This window comes from Salvelinus fontinalis, chromosome 35 (assembly GCF_029448725.1).
Source record: "Salvelinus fontinalis isolate EN_2023a chromosome 35, ASM2944872v1, whole genome shotgun sequence".
In the NCBI taxonomy this organism is placed as follows: domain Eukaryota; kingdom Metazoa; phylum Chordata; class Actinopteri; order Salmoniformes; family Salmonidae; genus Salvelinus; species Salvelinus fontinalis.
Genome location: NC_074699.1, coordinates 36799502 through 36822428, shown reverse-complemented (window position 1 = coordinate 36822428; position 22927 = coordinate 36799502). Strand labels below are relative to the sequence as shown.

The 22927-nt window shown below is 48.5% G+C and overlaps 1 protein-coding gene across 1 annotated transcript in view; it reads left to right on the top strand.

Moving 5' to 3' along the window:
• Positions 1 to 22927, top strand: part of LOC129834799 (aminopeptidase N-like) — a 97315-nt gene that overhangs the window by 33723 nt on the left and 40665 nt on the right. Inside the window, exons 3-9 of the mRNA XM_055900085.1 lie at positions 8878 to 9017; positions 12451 to 12577; positions 12908 to 13062; positions 14674 to 14787; positions 16113 to 16256; positions 16889 to 16954; positions 18704 to 18769. Coding sequence (XP_055756060.1) covers positions 8878 to 9017; positions 12451 to 12577; positions 12908 to 13062; positions 14674 to 14787; positions 16113 to 16256; positions 16889 to 16954; positions 18704 to 18769 — 812 coding nt within the window. The remainder of the gene's footprint in view (positions 1 to 8877; positions 9018 to 12450; positions 12578 to 12907; positions 13063 to 14673; positions 14788 to 16112; positions 16257 to 16888; positions 16955 to 18703; positions 18770 to 22927) is intronic.

Genomic DNA, 22927 nt, shown 5'->3' with positions numbered 1-22927 from the left:
CACCTGTAGCCTCAGTCAATGTCTCTGCTACGCTCACTAACCTCTCTCTCCACCTGTAGCCTCAGTCAATGTCTCTGCTACGCTCACTAACCTCTCTCTCCACCTGTAGCCTCAGTCAATGTCTCTGCTATGCTCACTAACCCGTATCTCTGTCTCCACCTGTAGCCTCAGTCAATGTCTCTGCTACGCTCACTAACCCGTATCTCTGTCTCCACCTGTAGCCTCAGTCAATGTCTCTGCTACGCTCACTAACCTCTCTCTCCACCTGTAGCCTCAGTCAATGTCTCTGCTACGCTCACTAACCTCTCTCTCCACCTGTAGCCTCAGTCAATGTCTCTGCTACGCTCACTAACCTCTCTCTCCACCTGTAGCCTCAGTCAATGTCTCTGCTACGCTCACTAACCTCTCTCTCCACCTGTAGCCTCAGTCAATGTCTCTGCTACGCTCACTAACCTCTCTCTCCACCTGTAGCCTCAGTCAATGTCTCTGCTACGCTCACTAACCCGTTTCTCTCTCTCCACCTGTAGCCTCAGTCAATGTCTCTGCTACGCTCACTAACCCGTATCTCTGTCTCCACCTGTAGCCTCAGTCAATGTCTCTGCTACGCTCACTAACCTCTCTCTCCACCTGTAGCCTCAGTCAATGTCTCTGCTACGCTCACTAACCCGTATCTCTCTCTCCACCTGTAGCCTCAGTCAATGTCTCTGCTACGCTCACTAACCCGTATCTCTCTCTCCACCTGTAGCCTCAGTCAATGTCTCTGCTACGCTCACTAACCCGTATCTCTCCACCTGTAGCCTCAGTCAATGTCTCTGCTACGCTCACTAACCTCTCTCTCCACCTGTAGCCTCAGTCAATGTCTCTGCTACGCTCACTAACCTCTCTCTCCACCTGTAGCCTCAGTCAATGTCTCTGCTACGCTCACTAACCTCTCTCTCCACCTGTAGCCTCAGTCAATGTCTCTGCTACGCTCACTAACCCGTATCTCTCCACCTGTAGCCTCAGTCAATGTCTCTGCTACGCTCACTAACCTCTCTCTCCACCTGTAGCCTCAGTCAATGTCTCTGCTACGCTCACTAACCTCTCTCTCCACCTGTAGCCTCAGTCAATGTCTCTGCTACGCTCACTAACCTCTCTCTCCACCTGTAGCCTCAGTCAATGTCTCTGCTACGCTCACTAACCCGTATCTCTGTCTCCACCTGTAGCCTCAGTCAATGTCTCTGCTACGCTCACTAACCTCTCTCTCCACCTGTAGCCTCAGTCAATGTCTCTGCTACGCTCACTAACCTCTCTCTCCACCTGTAGCCTCAGTCAATGTCTCTGCTACGCTCACTAACCCGTATCTCTGTCTCCACCTGTAGCCTCAGTCAATGTCTCTGCTACGCTCACTAACCTCTCTCTCCACCTGTAGCCTCAGTCAATGTCTCTGCTACGCTCACTAACCTCTCTCTCCACCTGTAGCCTCAGTCAATGTCTCTGCTACGCTCACTAACCTCTCTCTCCACCTGTAGCCTCAGTCAATGTCTCTGCTACGCTCACTAACCCGTATCTCTCTCTCCACCTGTAGCCTCAGTCAATGTCTCTGCTACGCTCACTAACCCGTATCTCTCCACCTGTAGCCTCAGTCAATGTCTCTGCTACGCTCACTAACCTCTCTCTCCACCTGTAGCCTCAGTCAATGTCTCTGCTACGCTCACTAACCTCTCTCTCCACCTGTAGCCTCAGTCAATGTCTCTGCTACGCTCACTAACCTCTCTCTCCACCTGTAGCCTCAGTCAATGTCTCTGCTACGCTCACTAACCTCTCTCTCCACCTGTAGCCTCAGTCAATGTCTCTGCTACGCTCACTAACCCGTATCTCTGTCTCCACCTGTAGCCTCAGTCAATGTCTCTGCTACGCTCACTAACCTCTCTCTCCACCTGTAGCCTCAGTCAATGTCTCTGCTACGCTCACTAACCTCTCTCTCCACCTGTAGCCTCAGTCAATGTCTCTGCTACGCTCACTAACCCGTATCTCTGTCTCCACCTGTAGCCTCAGTCAATGTCTCTGCTACGCTCACTAACCTCTCTCTCCACCTGTAGCCTCAGTCAATGTCTCTGCTACGCTCACTAACCTCTCTCTCCACCTGTAGCCTCAGTCAATGTCTCTGCTACGCTCACTAACCTCTCTCTCCACCTGTAGCCTCAGTCAATGTCTCTGCTACGCTCACTAACCCGTATCTCTGTCTCCACCTGTAGCCTCAGTCAATGTCTCTGCTACGCTCACTAACCCGTATCTCTGTCTCCACCTGTAGCCTCAGTCAATGTCTCTGTTACGCTCACTAACCTCTCTCTCCACCTGTAGCCTCAGTCAATGTCTCTGCTACGCTCACTAACCCGTATCTCTCTCTCCACCTGTAGCCTCAGTCAATGTCTCTGCTACGCTCACTAACCCGTATCTCTCTCTCCACCTGTAGCCTCAGTCAATGTCTCTGCTACGCTCACTAACCTCTCTCTCCACCTGTAGCCTCAGTCAATGTCTCTGCTACGCTCACTAACCTCTCTCTCCACCTGTAGCCTCAGTCAATGCCTCTGCTACGCTCACTAACCTCTCTCTCCACCTGTAGCCTCAGTCAATGTCTCTGCTACGCTCACTAACCCGTATCTCTGTCTCCACCTGTAGCCTCAGTCAATGTCTCTGCTACGCTCACTAACCTCTCTCTCCACCTGTAGCCTCAGTCAATGTCTCTGCTACGCTCACTAACCTCTCTCTCCACCTGTAGCCTCAGTCAATGTCTCTGCTACGCTCACTAACCTCTCTCTCCACCTGTAGCCTCAGTCAATGTCTCTGCTACGCTCACTAACCTGTATCTCTGTCTCCACCTGTAGCCTCAGTCAATGTCTCTGCTACGCTCACTAACCTCTCTCTCCACCTGTAGCCTCAGTCAATGTCTCTGCTACGCTCACTAACCTCTGTCTCCACCTGTAGCCTCAGTCAATGTCTCTGCTACGCTCACTAACCTCTCTCTCCACCTGTAGCCTCAGTCAATGTCTCTGCTACGCTCACTAACCTGTATCTCTGTCTCCACCTGTAGCCTCAGTCAATGTCTCTGCTACGCTCACTAACCTCTCTCTCCACCTGTAGCCTCAGTCAATGTCTCTGCTACGCTCACTAACCTCTCTCTCCACCTGTAGCCTCAGTCAATGTCTCTGCTACGCTCACTAACCTCTCTCTCCACCTGTAGCCTCAGTCAATGTCTCTGCTACGCTCACTAACCTCTCTCTCCACCTGTAGCCTCAGTCAATGTCTCTGCTACGCTCACTAACCCGTATCTCTGTCTCCACCTGTAGCCTCAGTCAATGTCTCTGCTACGCTCACTAACCTCTCTCTCCACCTGTAGCCTCAGTCAATGTCTCTGCTACGCTCACTAACCTCTCTCTCCACCTGTAGCCTCAGTCAATGTCTCTGCTACGCTCACTAACCTCTCTCTCCACCTGTAGCCTCAGTCAATGTCACTGTTACGCTCACTAACCTCTCTCTCCACCTGTAGCCTCAGTCAATGTCTCTGCTACGCTCACTAACCTCTCTCTCCACCTGTAGCCTCAGTCAATGTCTCTGCTACGCTCACTAACCTCTCTCTCCACCTGTAGCCTCAGTCAATGTCTCTGCTACGCTCACTAACCCGTATCTCTGTCTCCACCTGTAGCCTCAGTCAATGTCTCTGCTACGCTCACTAACCTCTCTCTCCACCTGTAGCCTCAGTCAATGTCTCTGCTACGCTCACTAACCTCTCTCTCCACCTGTAGCCTCAGTCAATGTCTCTGCTACGCTCACTAACCTCTCTCTCCACCTGTAGCCTCAGTCAATGTCTATGCTACGTTCACTAACCTCTCTCTCCACCTGTAGCCTCAGTCAATGTCTCTGCTACGCTCACTAACCCGTATCTCTGTCTCCACCTGTAGCCTCAGTCAATGTCTCTACTACGCTCACTAACCTCTCTCTCCACCTGTAGCCTCAGTCAATGTCTCTGCTACGCTCACTAACCTCTCTCTCCACCTGTAGCCTCAGTCAATGTCTCTGCTACGCTCACTAACCCGTATCTCTGTCTCCACCTGTAGCCTCAGTCAATGTCTCTGCTACGCTCACTAACCTCTCTCTCCACCTGTAGCCTCAGTCAATGTCTCTGCTACGCTCACTAACCTATCTCTCCACCTGTAGCCTCAGTCAATGTCTCTGCTACGCTCACTAACCTCTCTCTCCACCTGTAGCCTCAGTCAATGTCTCTGCTACGCTCACTAACCTCTCTCTCCACCTGTAGCCTCAGTCAATGTCTCTGCTACGCTCACTAACCTCTCTCTCCACCTGTAGCCTCAGTCAATGTCTCTGCTACGCTCACTAACCTCTCTCTCCACCTGTAGCCTCAGTCAATGTCTCTGCTACGCTCACTAACCTCTCTCTCCACCTGTAGCCTCAGTCAATGTCTATGCTACGTTCACTAACCTCTCTCTCCACCTGTAGCCTCAGTCAATGTCTCTGCTACGCTCACTAACCCGTATCTCTGTCTCCACCTGTAGCCTCAGTCAATGTCTCTACTACGCTCACTAACCTCTCTCTCCACCTGTAGCCTCAGTCAATGTCTCTGCTACGCTCACTAACCTCTCTCTCCACCTGTAGCCTCAGTCAATGTCTCTGCTACGCTCACTAACCCGTATCTCTGTCTCCACCTGTAGCCTCAGTCAATGTCTCTGCTACGCTCACTAACCTCTCTCTCCACCTGTAGCCTCAGTCAATGTCTCTGCTACGCTCACTAACCTCTCTCTCCACCTGTAGCCTCAGTCAATGTCTCTGCTACGCTCACTAACCTCTCTCTCCACCTGTAGCCTCAGTCAATGTCTCTGCTACGCTCACTAACCTCTCTCTCCACCTGTAGCCTCAGTCAATGTCTCTGCTACGCTCACTAACCTCTCTCTCCACCTGTAGCCTCAGTCAATGTCTCTGCTACGCTCACTAACCTCTCTCTCCACCTGTAGCCTCAGTCAATATCTCTGCTACGCTCACTAACCCGTATCTCTGTCTCCACCTGTAGCCTCAGTCAATGTCTCTGCTACGCTCACTAACCTCTCTCTCCACCTGTAGCCTCAGTCAATGTCTCTGCTACGCTCACTAACCTCTCTCTCCACCTGTAGCCTCAGTCAATGTCTCTGCTACGCTCACTAACCTCTCTCTCCACCTGTAGCCTCAGTCAATGTCACTGTTACGCTCACTAACCTCTTTCTCCACCTGTAGCCTCAGTCAATGTCTCTGCTACGCTCACTAACCTCTCTCTCCACCTGTAGCCTCAGTCAATGTCTCTGCTACGCTCACTAACCTCTCTCTCCACCTGTAGCCTCAGTCAATGTCTCTGCTACGCTCACTAACCTCTCTCTCCACCTGTAGCCTCAGTCAATGTCTCTGCTACGCTCACTAACCTCTCTCTCCACCTGTAGCCTCAGTCAATGTCTCTGCTACGCTCACTAACCTCTCTCTCCACCTGTAGCCTCAGTCAATGTCTCTGCTACGCTCACTAACCTCTCTCTCCACCTGTAGCCTCAGTCAATGTCTCTGCTACGCTCACTAACCTCTCTCTCCACCTGTAGCCTCAGTCAATGTCTCTGCTACGCTCACTAACCCGTATCTCTCTCTCCACCTGTAGCCTCAGTCAATGTCTCTGCTACGCTCACTAACCTCTCTCTCCACCTGTAGCCTCAGTCAATGTCTCTGCTACGCTCACTAACCCGTATCTCTGTCTCCACCTGTAGCCTCAGTCAATGTCTCTGCTACGCTCACTAACCTCTCTCTCCACCTGTAGCCTCAGTCAATGTCTCTGCTACGCTCACTAACCCGTATCTCTGTCTCCACCTGTAGCCTCAGTCAATGTCTCTGCTACGCTCACTAACCTCTCTCTCCACCTGTAGCCTCAGTCAATGTCTCTGCTACGCTCACTAACCTGTATCTCTCTCTCCACCTGTAGCCTCAGTCAATGTCTCTGCTACGCTCACTAACCTCTCTCTCCACCTGTAGCCTCAGTCAATGTCTCTGCTACGCTCACTAACCCGTATCTCTGTCTCCACCTGTAGCCTCAGTCAATGTCTCTGCTACGCTCACTAACCTCTGTCTCCACCTGTAGCCTCAGTCAATGTCTCTGCTACGCTCACTAACCTCTCTCTCCACCTGTAGCCTCAGTCAATGTCTCTGCTACGCTCACTAACCCGTATCTCTCTCTCCACCTGTAGCCTCAGTCAATGTCTCTGCTACGCTCACTAACCCGTATCTCTGTCTCCACCTGTAGCCTCAGTCAATGTCTCTGCTACGCTCACTAACCCGTATCTCTGTCTCCACCTGTAGCCTCAGTCAATGTCTCTGCTACGCTCACTAACCCGTATCTCTGTCTCCACCTGTAGCCTCAGTCAATGTCTCTGCTACGCTCACTAACCTCTCTCTCCACCTGTAGCCTCAGTCAATGTCTCTGCTACGCTCACTAACCCGTATCTCTGTCTCCACCTGTAGCCTCAGTCAATGTCTCTGCTACGCTCACTAACCCGTTTCTCTGTCTCCACCTGTAGCCTCAGTCAATGTCTCTGCTACGCTCACTAACCTCTCTCTCCACCTGTAGCCTCAGTCAATGTCTCTGCTACGCTCACTAACCCGTATCTCTGTCTCCACCTGTAGCCTCAGTCAATGTCTCTGCTACGCTCACTAACCCGTTTCTCTGTCTCCACCTGTAGCCTCAGTCAATGTCTCTGCTACGCTCACTAACCTCTCTCTCCACCTGTAGCCTCAGTCAATGTCTCTGCTACGCTCACTAACCTCTCTCTCCACCTGTAGCCTCAGTCAATGTCTCTGCTACGCTCACTAACCTCTCTCTCCACCTGTAGCCTCAGTCAATGTCTCTGCTACGCTCACTAACCTCTCTCTCCACCTGTAGCCTCAGTCAATGTCACTGTTACGCTCACTAACCTCTTTCTCCACCTGTAGCCTCAGTCAATGTCTCTGCTACGCTCACTAACCTCTCTCTCCACCTGTAGCCTCAGTCAATGTCTCTGCTACGCTCACTAACCTCTCTCTCCACCTGTAGCCTCAGTCAATGTCTCTGCTACGCTCACTAACCCGTATCTCTGTCTCCACCTGTAGCCTCAGTCAATGTCTCTGCTACGCTCACTAACCTCTCTCTCCACCTGTAGCCTCAGTCAATGTCTCTGCTACGCTCACTAACCTCTCTCTCCACCTGTAGCCTCAGTCAATGCCTCTGCTACGCTCACTAACCCGTATCTCTGTCTCCACCTGTAGCCTCAGTCAATGTCTCTGCTACGCTCACTAACCTCTCTCTCCACCTGTAGCCTCAGTCAATGTCTCTGCTACGCTCACTAACCTCTCTCTCCACCTGTAGCCTCAGTCAATGTCTCTGCTACGCTCACTAACCTCTCTCTCCACCTGTAGCCTCAGTCAATGTCTCTGCTACGCTCACTAACCTCTCTCTCCACCTGTAGCCTCAGTCAATGTCTCTGCTACGCTCACTAACCCGTATCTCTCTCTCCACCTGTAGCCTCAGTCAATGTCTCTGCTACGCTCACTAACCTCTCTCTCCACCTGTAGCCTCAGTCAATGTCTCTGCTACGCTCACTAACCCGTATCTCTGTCTCCACCTGTAGCCTCAGTCAATGTCTCTGCTACGCTCACTAACCTCTCTCTCCACCTGTAGCCTCAGTCAATGTCTCTGCTACGCTCACTAACCCGTATCTCTGTCTCCACCTGTAGCCTCAGTCAATGTCTCTGCTACGCTCACTAACCTCTCTCTCCACCTGTAGCCTCAGTCAATGTCTCTGCTACGCTCACTAACCTGTATCTCTCTCTCCACCTGTAGCCTCAGTCAATGTCTCTGCTACGCTCACTAACCTCTCTCTCCACCTGTAGCCTCAGTCAATGTCTCTGCTACGCTCACTAACCCGTATCTCTGTCTCCACCTGTAGCCTCAGTCAATGTCTCTGCTACGCTCACTAACCTCTGTCTCCACCTGTAGCCTCAGTCAATGTCTCTGCTACGCTCACTAACCTCTCTCTCCACCTGTAGCCTCAGTCAATGTCTCTGCTACGCTCACTAACCTCTCTCTCCACCTGTAGCCTCAGTCAATGTCTCTGTTACGCTCACTAACCTCTCTCTCCACCTGTAGCCTCAGTCAATGTCTCTGCTACGCTCACTAACCCGTATCTCTCTCTCCACCTGTAGCCTCAGTCAATGTCTCTGCTACGCTCACTAACCCGTATCTCTGTCTCCACCTGTAGCCTCAGTCAATGTCTCTGCTACGCTCACTAACCCGTATCTCTGTCTCCACCTGTAGCCTCAGTCAATGTCTCTGCTACGCTCACTAACCCGTATCTCTGTCTCCACCTGTAGCCTCAGTCAATGTCTCTGCTACGCTCACTAACCTCTCTCTCCACCTGTAGCCTCAGTCAATGTCTCTGCTACGCTCACTAACCCGTATCTCTGTCTCCACCTGTAGCCTCAGTCAATGTCTCTGCTACGCTCACTAACCTCTCTCTCCACCTGTAGCCTCAGTCAATGTCTCTGCTACGCTCACTAACCTCTCTCTCCACCTGTAGCCTCAGTCAATGTCTCTGCTACGCTCACTAACCCGTATCTCTCTCTCCACCTGTAGCCTCAGTCAATGTCTCTGCTACGTTCACTAACCTCTCTCTCCACCTGTAGCCTCAGTCAATGTCTCTGCTACGCTCACTAACCTCTCTCTCCACCTGTAGCCTCAGTCAATGTCTCTGCTACGCTCACTAACCCGTATCTCTGTCTCCACCTGTAGCCTCAGTCAATGTCTCTGCTACGCTCACTAACCTCTCTCTCCACCTGTAGCCTCAGTCAATGTCACTGTCAGCGGCCAGGATGTTACTCGGACCAGCTTCGAACCCACACCCCTCATGTCAACCTACCTACTCGCCTTTGTTGTCAGTGAGTTCGGTTTCATCCAGTCACCAGAAGGGGAAAAAGTTTTGGTACATATTTTTAATTATTCTGGTCTTGTTCTTATCTGTCTGCGTTGGCTGCTCTGGGCTGAAGTTTCCCCTAAGTACAGATCTAGGATCAGTTTCTCCTCCCCCAAACCTTACCTCAGTTATCCCAGAACTAAAACGTTGCATAATTTGGTCAGGTGTTTATGTAGTCTGTTCATGAGAGATTACCCAAATCCTAACCTTAAAGGGATACTGCTCTTAGAAAGTAGATATAGGGCCTCATTGCCAAACTGATCCCAGATCAGCGTCTCTAGGGGCAACTTGGAAAGTAGATAAAGGGCCTCATTGCCAAACTGCCCCTAGAGATCAGCGTCTCTAGGGGCAAACTGATCCCAGATCAGCGTCTCTAGGGGCAACTTGGAAAGTAGATATATGGCCTCATTGCCAAACTGATCCCAGATCAGCGTCTCTAGGGGCAACTTGGAAAGTAGATATAGGGCCTCATTGCCAAACTGATCCCAGATCAGCGTCTCTAGGGGCAACTTGGAAAGTAGATATAGGGCCTCATTGCCAAACTGATCCCAGATCAGCGTCTCTAGGGGCAACTTGGAAAGTAGATAAAGGGCATTGCCAAACTGATCCCAGATCAGCGTCTCTAGGGGCAACTTGGAAAGTAGATATAGGGCCTCATTGCCAAACTGATCCCAGATCAGCGTCTCTAGGGGCAACTTGGAAAGTAGAGAAAGGGCCTCATTGCCAAACTGATCCCAGATCAGCGTCTCTAGGGGCAACTTGGAAAGTAGATATAAGGCCTCATTGCCAAACTGATTCCAGATCAGTGTCTCTAGGGGCAACTTGGAAAGTAGATATAGGGCCTCATTGCCAAACTGATCCCAGATCAGCGTCTCTAGGGGCAACTTGGAAAGTAGATATAGGGCCTCATTGCCAAACTGATTCCAGATCAGCGTCTCTAGGGGCAACTTGGAAAGTAGATAAAGGGCCTCATTGCCAAACTGATCCCAGATCAGCGTCTCTAGGGGCAACTTGGAAAGTAGATAAAGGGCCTCATTGCCAAACTGATCCCAGATCAGCGTCTCTAGGGGCAACTTGGAAAGTAGATATAGGGCCTCATTGCCAAACTGATCCCAGATCAGCGTCTCTAGGGGCAACTTGGAAAGTAGATATAGGGCCTCATTGCCAAACTGATCCCAGATCAGCGTCTCTAGGGGCAACTTGTTAAGTAGATATAGGGCCTCATTGCCAAACTGGATGAGGGAGACATTATTGGTTTGTTTCTCTATGCTGCCCTCTGTCGGTCTCTACAGATCAGTACAGCTGGTAGTAAAGACCCTCATTTATAAAACGGATTTACCATCAATTCTGATCTTAATGACTGACGCAGACAACCGCGAATTAGTAGTCATTTATAAAACGGATTTACCATCATTTCTGATCTTAATGACTGACGCAGACAACCACGTATTAGTAGTTATTTATAAAACCTTACTTTGACGTGGAAATGATCTTATCTCTACCCAGAGTCTAGACTTGACGTCAGTGATTTTCCTGCTGGTTATGTATGGCTATTCTTTCCCCTTGCAGTTTAAAGGACAGACCATTTCTTTCCCTTGCAGGGTTAAGGTCAGACCATTTCTTTCCCCTTGCAGGGTTAAGGTCAGACCATTTCTTTCCCCTTGCAGTTTAAGGTCAGACCATTTCTTTCCCCTTGCAGTTCAAGGTCAGACCATTTCTTTCCCCTTGCAGTTTAAGGTCAGACCATGTTTTATAAATGAGGCCCCAGGGTACAGGATGTTTTATAAATGAGGCCCCAGGGTACATGATGTTTTATAAATGAGGCCCCAGGGTACAGGATGTTTTATAAATGAGGCCCCAGGGTACATGATGTTTTATAAATTAGGCCCCAGGGTCCAGGATGTTATATAAATGAGGCCCCAGGGTACAGGATGTTTTATAAATGAGGCCCCAGGGTACAGGATGTTTTATAAATGAGGCCCCAGGGTACAGGATGTTTTATAAATGAGACCCCAGGGTACAGGATGTTTTATAAATGAGGCCCCAGGGTACAGGATGTTTTATAAATGAGGCCCCAGGGTACAGGATGTTTTATAAATGAGGCCCCAGGGTACAGGATGTTTTATAAATGAGGCCCCAGGGTACAGGATGTTTATAAATGAGGCCCCAGGGTACAGGATGTTTTATAAATGAGGCCACAGGGTACAGGGTGTTTTATAAATGAGGCCCCAGGGTACAGGATGTTTTATAAATGAGGCCCCAGGGTACAGGATGTTTTATAAATGAGGCCCCAGGGTACAGGTTGTTTTATAAATGAGGCCCCAGGGTACAGGAGGCCCCAGGGTCCAGGATGTTTTATAAATGAGGCCCCAGGGTCCAGGATGTTTTATTAAATGAGGCCCCAGGGTACAGGATGTTTTATAAATGAGGCCCCAGGGTACAGGATGTTTTATAAATGAGGCCCCAGGGTACAGGATGTTTTATAAATGAGGCCCCAGGGTACAGGATGCTTTATAAATGAGGCCCCAGGGTACAGGATGTTTTATAAATGAGGCCCCAGGGTACAGGATGTTTTATAAATGAGGCCCCAGGGTACAGGATGTTTTATAAATGAGGCCCCAGGGTACAGGATGTTTATAAATGAGGCCCCAGGGTACAGGATGTTTATAAATGAGGCCCCAGGGTACAGGATGTTTTATAAATGAGGCCCCAGGGTACAGGATGTTTTATAAATGAGGCCTCAGGGTACAGGATGTTTTATAAATGAGGCCCCAGGATGTTTTATAAATGAGGCCCCAGGGTACAGGATGTTTTATAAATGAGGCCCCAGGGTACAGGATGTTTATAAATGAGGCCCAGGGTACAGGATGTTTTATAAATGAGGCCCCAGGGTACATGATGTTTTATAAATGAGGCCCCAGGGTACAGGATGTTTTATAAATGAGGCCCCAGGGTACAGGATGTTTTATAAATGAGGCCCCATGGTACAGGATGTTTTATAAATGAGGCCCCAGGGTACAGGATGTTTTATAAATGAGGCCCCAGGGTACCGGAGGCCCCAGGGTCCAGGATGTTTTATAAATGAGGCCCCAGGGTCCAGGATGTTTTATAAATGAGGCCCCTGGGTCCAGGATGTTTTATAAATGAGGCCCCAGGGTCCAGGATGTTTTATAAATGAGGCCCCAGGGTACAGGATGTTTTATAAATGAGGCCCCAGGGTACAGGATGTTTTATAAATGAGGCCCCAGGGTACAGGACGTTTTATAAATTAGGCCCCAGGGTACAGGATGTTTTATAAATGAGGCCCCAGGGTACAGGACGTTTTATAAATTAGGCCCTAGGGTACAGGACGTTTTATAAATGAGGCCCCAGGGTACAGGATGTTTTATAAATGAGGCCCCAGGGTACATGATCTCATGAGGGAAAACATCTTTATTTCCAGATCAGGATTTGGGCTCGTAAACAGGCCATTGCTGAGGGCCAGGGAAATTACGCCCTCGAAAAAACTGGACCAATCCTGGAGTTCTTTGAAAACTACTATAGCTCCAGCTATCCTCTGACCAAATCAGGTAACACTTAGAGAGTAAAATCCTTCCTCTCGGATTCCCTGTCTGTTGTTGAAGAGAGATTCCAGCTATCCTCTGACCAAATCAGGTAACACTTAGAGAGTAATATTCTACCTCTCGGATTCCCTGTCTGTTGTTGAAGAGAGATTCCTCCTGCTTCCCAAAGGGCACCCTATTCCCTTTGTAGTGACCCTACCTTTGACCAGGGCCCATAGGCCTCTAGGCTAAAGTAGTGCACTATATATAGGGAATAGGGCACCATTTAGGGCACCATTTGAGACTCACACCATTGTTAAGTGTTGTGATGGATATGTCAGCTCCTTTACCCTGTAGACCAGATAGCTCTGCCTGACTTCAGTGCTGGAGCCATGGAGAACTGGGGACTGATCACCTACAGAGAGACAGCCCTGCTCTTCAACCCTGCCAGCTCGTCCAATGGAGACAAAGAGTGGATCGCTACGGTCATCTCTCATGAACTGGCTCACATGGTCTGTATTACAGTCAATACTATGCTGTTATATATACTGAGAGGCTGCAGCTGGCTCCCTGTGTCCTGTCCCTCTCTGCTCCCTGTATCCTGTCCCTCTCTGCACCCTGTGTCCTGTCCCTCTATGCTCCCTGTGTCCTGTCCCTCTCTGCTCCCTGTGTCCTGTCCCTCTCTGCTCCCTGTGTCCTGTCCCTCTCTGCTCCCTGTGTCCTGTCCCTCTCTGCTCCCTGTGTCCCTCTCTGCACCCTGTGTCCTGTCCCTCTCTGCTCCCTGTGTCCTGTCTCTCTCTGCTCCCTGTGTCCTGTCCCTCTCTGCTCCCTGTGTCCTGTCCCTCTCTGCTCCCTGTGTCCTGTCCCTCTCTGCTCCCTGTGTCCTGTCCCTCTCTGCTCCCTGTGTCCTGTCCCTCTCTGCTCCCTGTGTCCTGTCCCTCTCTGCTCCCTGTGTCCTGTCCCTCTCTGCTCCCTGTATCCTGTCCCTCTCTGCACCCTGTGTCCTGTCCCTCTCTGCTCCCTGTGTCTCTCTCTGCTCCCTGTGTCCTGTCCCTCTCTGCTCCCTGTGTCCTGTCCCTCTCTGCTCCCTGTGTCCTGTCCCTCTCTGCTCCCTGTATCCTGTCCCTCTCTGCACCCTGTGTCCTGTCCCTCTCTGCTCCCTGTGTCCTGTCCCTCTCTGCTCCCTGTGTCCTGTCCCTCTCTGCTCCCTGTGTCTCTCTCTGCTCCCTGTGTCCTGTCCCTCTCTGCTCCCTGTGTCCTGTCCCTCTCTGCTCCCTGTGTCCTGTCCCTCTCTGCTCCCTGTGTCCTGTCCCTCTCTGCTCCCTGTGTCCTGTCCCTCTCTGCTCCCTGTGTCCTGTCCCTCTCTGCTCCCTGTGTCCTGTCCCTCTCTGCTCCCTGTGTCCTGTCCCTCTCTGCTCCCTGTGTCCTGTCCCTCTCTGCTCACTGTGTCCTGTCCCTCTCTGCTCCCTGTGTCCCTCTCTGCACCCTGTGTCCTGTCCCTCTCTGCTCCCTGTGTCCTGTCCCTCTCTGCTCCCTGTGTCCTGTCCCTCTCTGCACCCTGTGTCCTGTCCCTCTCTGCTCCCTGTGTCCTGTCCCTCTCTGCACCCTGTGTCCTGTCCCTCTCTGCTCCCTGTGTCCTGTCCCTCTCTGCTCCCTGTGTCCTGTCCCTCTCTGCTCCCTGTGTCCTGTCCCTCTCTGCTCCCTGTGTCCTGTCCCTCTCTGCTCCCTGTGTCCTGTCCCTCTCTGCTCCCTGTGTCCTGTCCCTCTCTGCTCCCTGTGTCCTGTCCCTCTCTGCTCCCTGTGTCCTGTCCCTTTCTGCTCCCTGTGTCCTGTCCCTCTCTGCTCCCTGTGTCCTGTCCCTCTCTGCTCCCTGTGTCCTGTCCCTCTCTTCACCCTGTGTCCTGTCCCTCTCTGCTCCCTGTATCCTGTCCCTCTCTGCTCCCTGTGTCCTGTCCCTCTCTGCTCCCTGTGTCCCTCTCTGCTCCCTGTGTCCTGTCCCTCTCTGCTCCCTGTGTCCTGTCCCTCTCTGCTCCCTGTGTCCTGTCCCTCTCTGCTCCCTGTGTCCCTCTCTGCTCCCTGTGTCCCTCTCTGCCGCTGTATGAATAGGGTTTATGTGTCCACAGTGGTTTGGTAACCTGGTGACCATGAAGTGGTGGAATGACCTGTGGCTCAACGAGGGCTTTGCCTCCTACGTCTCGTATCTGGGGGCCGACTCTGCTGAACCCACATGGAACATAGTGAGTCTTCCTTTTCATCATATCTGAGTGACTCCTACCTTGATTTGAGATTAAACATGTACAGTACAACTTTAACTGTCGCACAGCTCTCCAAATATACCTTTCTCAAGGATTTAACACACAAAGAAATCTGCTCTCCAAATATACCTTTCTCAAGGATTTAACCCACAAAGAAATCTGCTCTCTAAATATACCTTTCTCAAGGATTTAACCCACAAAGAATTCTGCTCTCCAAATATACCTTTCTCAAGGGTTTAACACACAAAGAAATCTGCTCTCTAAATATACCTTTCTCAAGGGTTTAACCCACAAAGAAATCTGCTCTCTAAATATACCTTTCTCAAGGATTTAACCCACAAAGAAATCTGCTCTCTAAATATACCTTTCTCAAGGATTTAACCCACAAAGAAATCTGCTCTCTAAATATACCTTTCTCAAGGGTTTAACCCACAAAGAAATCTGCTCTCTAAATATACCTTTCTCAAGGATTTAACCCACAAAGAAATCTGCTCTCTAAATATACCTTTCTCAAGGATTTAACACACAAAGAAATCTGCTCTCTAAATATACCTTTCTCAAGGATTTAACCCACAAAGAAATCTGCTGTCTAAATATACCTTTCTCAAGGATTTAACCCACAAAGAAATCTGCTGTCTAAATATACCTTTCTCAAGGATTTAACCCACAAAGAAATCTGCTCTCTAAATATACCTTTCTCAAGGGTTTAACCCACAAAGAAATCTGCTCTCTAAATATACCTTTCTCAAGGGTTTAACCCACAAAGGAATCTGCTCTCTAAATATACCTTTCTCAAGGATTTAACCCACAAAGAAATCTGCTCTCTAAATATACCTTTCTCAAGGGTTTAACCCACAAAGAAATCTGCTCTCTAAATATACCTTTCTCAAGGATTTAACCCACAAAGGAATCTGCTCTCTAAATATACCTTACTCAAGGATTTAACCCACAAAGAAATCTGCTCTCTAAATATACCTTTCTCAAGGATTTAACCCACAAAGAAATCTGCTCTCTAAATATACCTTTCTCAAGGATTTAACCCACAAAGAAATCTGCTCTCTAAATATACCTTTCTCAAGGGTTTAACCCACAAAGAAATCTGCTCTCTAAATATACCTTTCTCAAGGATTTAACCCACAAAGGAATCTGCTCTCTAAATATACCTTTCTCAAGGATTTAACCCACAAAGGAATCTGCTCTCTAAATATACCTTTCTCAAGGATTTAACCCACAAAGAAATCTGCTGTCCAAATTCCCTCCGACGGTACAAGTGAAAGGTTAAAAGCGAAGGCCTGATCTCTCCACAGACAGACCTGATAGTGCTGAAGGAGGTGCATGGAGCGATGTCCGTGGACGCGCTGGCCTCCTCTCACCCTCTCTCTGCTAAAGAGGAAGACATCACGAGGCCTGCTCAGATCAGTGAACTGTTTGACACCATCACCTACAGCAAGGTACGCTTCTAATCACACCTCTTACGGGCAACCTGCTGGCTTCACAACGCAGCACAGCATGCCATATTCACCTGGGCCAAAGTCTCCTGGGTCAAATTAATCTGGGTCAAAGTCTCCTGGGTCAAAATCATCTGGGTCAAAATCATCTGGGTCAAAGTCACATGGGTCAAAGTCTCCTGGGTCAAAGTAATCTGGGTCAAAATCATCTGGGTCTAAGTCGACTTGAAAAAAAATTATCGGCATTACATTGCAATAGCAAATGCCACATATCCTTATGGAAATTAAATGATTTTCTGTCTGCATTTCTCTTAGGGATTTTGACTCAGGCGAGAACGGCAGGCTGTACTGGGTCATGACAAGTCAGACATGTTTCATTTCTTATATCCTGTGTTCTCTTCCTCCCAGGGAGCGGCAGGCTGTACTGGGCCATGACAAGGCAGACATGTTTCATTTCTTATAACCTGTGTTCTCTTCCTCCCAGGGAGCGGCAGGCTGTACTGGGCCATGACAAGGCAGACATGTTTCATTTCTTATAACCTGTGTTCTCTTCCTCCCAGGGAGCGGCAGGCTGTACTGGGTCATGACAAGGCAGACATGTTTCATTTCTTATATCCTGTGTTCTCTTCTCCCAGGGAGCTGCAGTTCTGAGGATGTTGTCTGAGTTTTTGACAGAGCCGGTCTTCTCCCGAGGACTTAGTGTGAGTATTGTTTATGTACATGTCTAATTACTACATTTTGTTCCACATCATTTTGTTTATATATATATAAAAGTGAGAACTTACAGTTATGAATATAACTACTGTTCCCTGAAGGAGGGAACGAGATATAACATGCTATGGGGAGTCAACGACCAATCACATTCACCTGAAGAAAACTAAAAACACACCCAATAGGCTGATGAATGGAGAGCCCGCCCTCAGAAGCCACACCCTCCTGGCTATGACACTGGAGCTCGCAATCATTTCAAATCAAATCCAAATCAAATTTTATTGGTCACATACACGTATTTAGCAGATGTTATGTCACGAATTCCACTTCAGGTAAACCCTGACATGTTATCTAAGTTGTCTGAATCTAAGTTGTCTGAAACGGAAAAGGCCGATGTACTTGGCCCGATTCTGGGCAGTCATTCATTTTGATTCTGGGCTGAGTCCGACACCTGATTCCGGGCCGATTCAATCAGTTCCAGCCCCCCCGGAAGAGGGCCGCTTCTGGGCCGATTCAATCAGTTCCAGCCCCCCTGGAAGAGGGCCGCTTCTGGGCCGATTCAATCAGTTCCAGCCCCCCCGGAAGAGGGCCGCTTCTGGGCCGATTCAATCAGTTCCAGCCCCCCCGGAAGAGGGCCGCTTCTGGGCCGATTCAATCAGTTCCAGCCCCCCCGGAAGAGGGCCGCTTCTGGGCCGATTCAATCAGTTCCAGCCCCCCGGAAGAGGGCCGCTACTGGGCAGATTCCTCATTGCTAGCTAGGTACTCTCTCCCCACTAATAGACACCTGATTCTGGGCAGATTCCTCATTGCTAGCTAGGTACTCTCTCCCCACTAATAGACACCTGATTCTGGGCAGATTCCTCATTGCTAGCTAGGTACTCTCTCCCCACTAATAGACACCTGATTCTGGGCAGATTCCTCCTTGCTAGCTAGGTACTCTCTCCCCACTAATAGACACCTGATTCTGGGCAGATTCCTCCTTGCTAGCTAGGTACTCTCTCCCCACTAATAGACACCTGATTCTGGGCAGATTCCATCAGTTCCAGCCCCCTGGAAGAGGGCGGCTACTGGGCAGATTCATCCTTGCTAGCTAGGTACTCTCTCCCCACTAATAGACACCTGATTCTGGGCCGATTCCATCAGTTCCAGCCCCCTGGAAGAGGGCGGCTACTGGGCAGATTCCTCATTGCTAGCTAGGTACTCTCTCCCCACTAACAGACAGCTAAGTCGGAGCCGAATACAGTATTCTTTGTTTGCTTGAAAACGTTTGTAAATTGCGTGACGCGGTCTCCTTCAGGCGAGCTGAAGAGCAAATAATTGAGGAAATGAACGTTATAGCCAGGAAGATGGGTTTCATAGGGCTTTGCATTCATTGTCCCATTGGTTATGTTTTAGTTTTCTTCAGGTGAATGTGATTGGTCGTTGACTCCCCATGGTGTCATCTCGGGGCTCCCGAGTGGTGCAGCGGTCTAAGGCACTGCATCTCAGTGCTAGGTTCAAATCCAGGCTGTATCACAACCGGCTGTTAGAGTCCCATAGGGCGGCGCACAATTGGCCCAGCGTCGTCCGGGTTTGGCCGGTGTAAGCCGTTATTGTAAATAAGAATGTGTTCTTAATTGACTTGCCTAGTTAAATAAAGGTTAAATAAGATAATAAAATAATAATTATACAGAGTGACCGACTAAAAAGGGAAGTGATTTGGTATTTTGAGTCTGAAATGTGACTTGATCTCTCCACAGACATATCTGAATACATTCAAGTACAGCAACACAGTCTACCAGGACCTCTGGAAGCACCTGCAGATGGTAATACATGATCACTGTCCTAATGTTTACCTTCACGTACCTGGCCCATTATTAGTTAAGGGACCGATTCAGACTTAGGAAATGTATGCCTTTCCTACACACTTCTCAATAGCCTGTATTCCTTATGAAGGTGCGTAGCGGGCATTGCCAGCATGGTTCCCTTGCACGTGCTGAATACATTTAATTCAACTGTTGAACAACACCCCACTTGCTGGCCAGTAGAGTTTCTCGTGGAGTTTTCATTCAATAGGGTTTTCAGTATATTTATCTTATCCCTTTAAATACGGAGTACATTTCATTGTGTGGACAGACTGAATACATTTAGAGAAGAAGACATGGATCACTGGAGGAAAGCCAGCCTCTTCGTCTCCGTTTCAGGACCAACTAGTATATTTAATAATACTCTGATCTCTGATTATTTAGGGTTAGGAAAGTATTTATGAATCATCCTGAAAGTTAATTCCATGAGATATTGGAAGGTGGAACAAACTGTACAATAGGGTGTTCATCCCTACAGAAGACTATAGCTTGGGTTCAGACCTACAGACTATAGCTTGGGTTCAGCTCTACAGAAGACTATAGCTTGGGTTCAGCCCTACAGAAGACTATAGCTTGGGTTCAGCTCTACAGAAGACTATAGCTTGGGTTCATCTCTACAGAAGACTATAGCTTGGGTTCAGCTCTACAGAAGACTATAGCTTGGGTTCAGCCCTACAGAAGACGATAGCTTGGGTTCAGCCCTACAGAAGACTATAGCTTGGGTTCATCCCTACAGACTATAGCTTGGGTTCAGCCCTACAGAAGACTATAGCTTGGGTTCAGACCTACAGACTATAGCTTGGGTTCAGCCCTACAGAAGACTATAGCTTGGGTTCAGCTCTACAGAAGACTATAGCTTGGGTTCAGCTCTACAGAAGACTATAGCTTGGGTTCAGACCTACAGACTATAGCTTGGGTTCAGCCCTACAGAAGACTATAGCTTGGGTTCAGCTCTACAGAAGACTATAGCTTGGGTTCAGCCCTACAGAAGACTATAGCTTGGGTTCAGCTCTACAGAAGACTATAGCTTGGGTTCAGCTCTACAGAAGACTATAGCTTGGGTTCAGCCCTACAGACTATAGCTTGGGTTCAGCCCTACAGAAGACTATAGCTTGGGTTCAGCTCTACAGAAGACTATAGCTTGGGTTCAGCCCTACAGAAGACTATAGCTTGGGTTCAGCTCTACAGAAGACTATAGCTTGGGTTCAGCTCTACAGAAGACTATAGCTTGGGTTCAGCTCTACAGAAGACTATAGCTTGGGTTCAGCCCTACAGAAGACGATAGCTTGGGTTCAGCCCTACAGAAGACTATAGCTTGGGTTCAGCTCTACAGAAGACTATAGCTTGGGTTCAGCTCTACAGAAGACTATAGCTTGGGTTCAGCTCTACAGAAGACTATAGCTTGGGTTCAGCTCTACAGAAGACTATAGCTTGGGTTCAGCTCTACAGAAGACTATAGCTTGGGTTCAGCCCTACAGAAGACGATAGCTTGGGTTCAGCCTTACAGAAGACTATAGCTTGGGTTCAGCTCTACAGAAGACTATAGCTTGGGTTCAGCCCTACAGAAGACTATAGCTTGGGTTCAGCTCTACAGAAGACTATAGCTTGGGTTCAGCCCTATAGAAGACTATAGCTTGGGTTCAGCCCTACAGACGACTATAGCTTGGGTTCAACCCTACAGAAGACTATAGCTTGGGTTCAGACCTACAGAAGACTATAGCTTGGGTTCAGCTCTACAGAAGACTATAGCTTGGGTTCAGCTCTACAGAAGACTATAGCTTGGGTTCAGCTCTACAGAAGACTATAGCTTGGGTTCGGCCCTACAGAAGACTATAGCTTGGGTTCAGCTCTACAGAAGACTATAGCTTGGGTTCAGCCTTACAGAAGACTCTAGCTTGGGTTCAGCTCTACAGAAGACTATAGCTTGGGTTCAGCTCTACAGAGGACTATAGCTTGGGTTCAGCCCTACAGAAGACTATAGCTTGGTTCAGCCCAACAGAAGGCTATAGCTTGGGTTAAGCTCTACAGAAGACTATAGCTAGGGTTCAGCCCTACAGAAGACTATAGCTTGGGTTCAGCTCTACAGAAGACTATAGCTTGGGTTCAGCCCTACAGAAGACTATAGCTTGGGTTCAGCTCTACAGAAGACTATAGCTTGGGTTCAGCTCTACAGAAGACTATAGCTTGGGTTCAGCTCTACAGAAGACTATAGCTTGGGTTCGGCCCTACAGAAGACTATAGCTTGGGTTCAGACCTACAGAAGACTATAGCTTGGGTTCATCCCTACAGACTATAGCTTGGGTTCAGCCCTACAGAAGACTATTGCTTGGGTTCATCCCTACAGACTATAGCTTGGGTTCAGCCCTACAGAAGACTATAGCTTGGGTTCAGCCTACAGAAGTCTATAGCTTGGGTTCAGCCCTACAGAAGACTATAGCTTGGTTCAGCCCTACAGAAGACTATAGCTTGGGTTCAGCTCTACAGAAGACTATAGCTTGGGTTCAGCTCTACAGAAGACTATAGCTTGGGTTCAGCCCTACAGAAGACTATAGCTTGGGTTCTTCCCTACAGAAGACTATCGCTTGGGTTCATCCCTACAGACCATAGCTTGGGTTCATCCTTACAGACCATAGCTTGGGTTCATCCCTACAGAAGACTATAGCTTGGGTTCATCCCTACAGACTATAGCTTGGGTCTTCAAGTTTCATCCGCGCAAATTATGAGGGGATACAATAACAATTTTGAATAACGGCGGAGCTATTTATACCTTATTTCAATGTGGAAAAGGGGCCACAGTACATGTCATGTTGATATGATTTTCAGGTTTCTGTCACGATCGTGTGGAAGAGATTCGGACCAAAACGCAGCATGAGGAAAATAAGCCATCTTCTTTTAATAAATGACCGAAGATGAACATGAAACGAAAATACTATACAAACAAACAAAAAACAACAAATGATCGTGAAGCTAAATAACGCAAGTGCACAGACAAGCAACAAACGTTTAACAAGACAACTACCCACAAAAGCCTACTGCCTATGGCTACCTTAAATAAGGCTCCCAATCAGAGACAAATGAATGACAGCTGTCTCTGATTGAGACCCAATCCAGGCAGCCATAGACATCACTAGATAACCTCACGATATCTATCCCACACACATACAACACCCATAGACTAACCAAACACACACAACATACAATGCCCACCCCAACTCACGCCCTGACCAACTAAACATAATCAAAATAACATAACAATAGGTCAGGAACGTGACAGTTTCTTCCATATGACTGGTTTCACATTAATCTTCAGGGATCATAAGGAAAAATCAGCTAAAACAATAGCATTTCCGTGCTCTTAACTCAGGTTTGAATTCCCCCTATTGTGTCTCAGAGTAATGCTGATCTAGGACCAGGTCCCCCTGTCTATCTCATTATGATGGAAGGGAAAAACTAATCCTAGATCAGCATTTATGCTCTGAAACGCTTCATGAACATGGGTCCTGATATTCACTCTGTGGCCCAATGTGCTGATGAACTGTTGTTGTTGATGTTGTGGTTGTTGATGTTGTTGTTGTTGATGTTGTTGTTGATGTTGTTGTTGATGTTGTTGTTGTTGTTGATGTTGATGTTGTTGATGTTGTTGTTGTTGTTGATGTTGATGTTGTGGTTGTTGATGTTGTTGATGTTGTGGTTGTTGTTGATGTTGATGTTGTTGATGTTGTGGTTGTTGATGTTGTTGATGTTGTGGTTGTTGATGTTGTTGATGTTGTTGTTGTTGTTGTTGATGTTGATGTTGTTGTTGTTGTGGTTGTTGATGTTGATGTTGTGGTTGTTGATGTTGTGGTTGTTGTTGATGTTGTTGTTGATGTTGATGTTGTGGTTGTTGATGTTGTTGATGTTGTGGTTGTTGATGTTGTTGATGTTGTGGTTGTTGATGTTGTGGTTGTTGTTGATGTTGTTGTTGATGTTGACGTTGTGGTTGTTGATGTTGTTGATGTTGTGGTTGTTGTTGATGTTGATGTTGATGTTGTGGTTTTTGATGTTGTTGATGTTGTGGTTGTTGATGTTGTGGTTGTTGATGTTGTTGATGTTGTGGTTGTTGATGTTGTTGATGTTGTT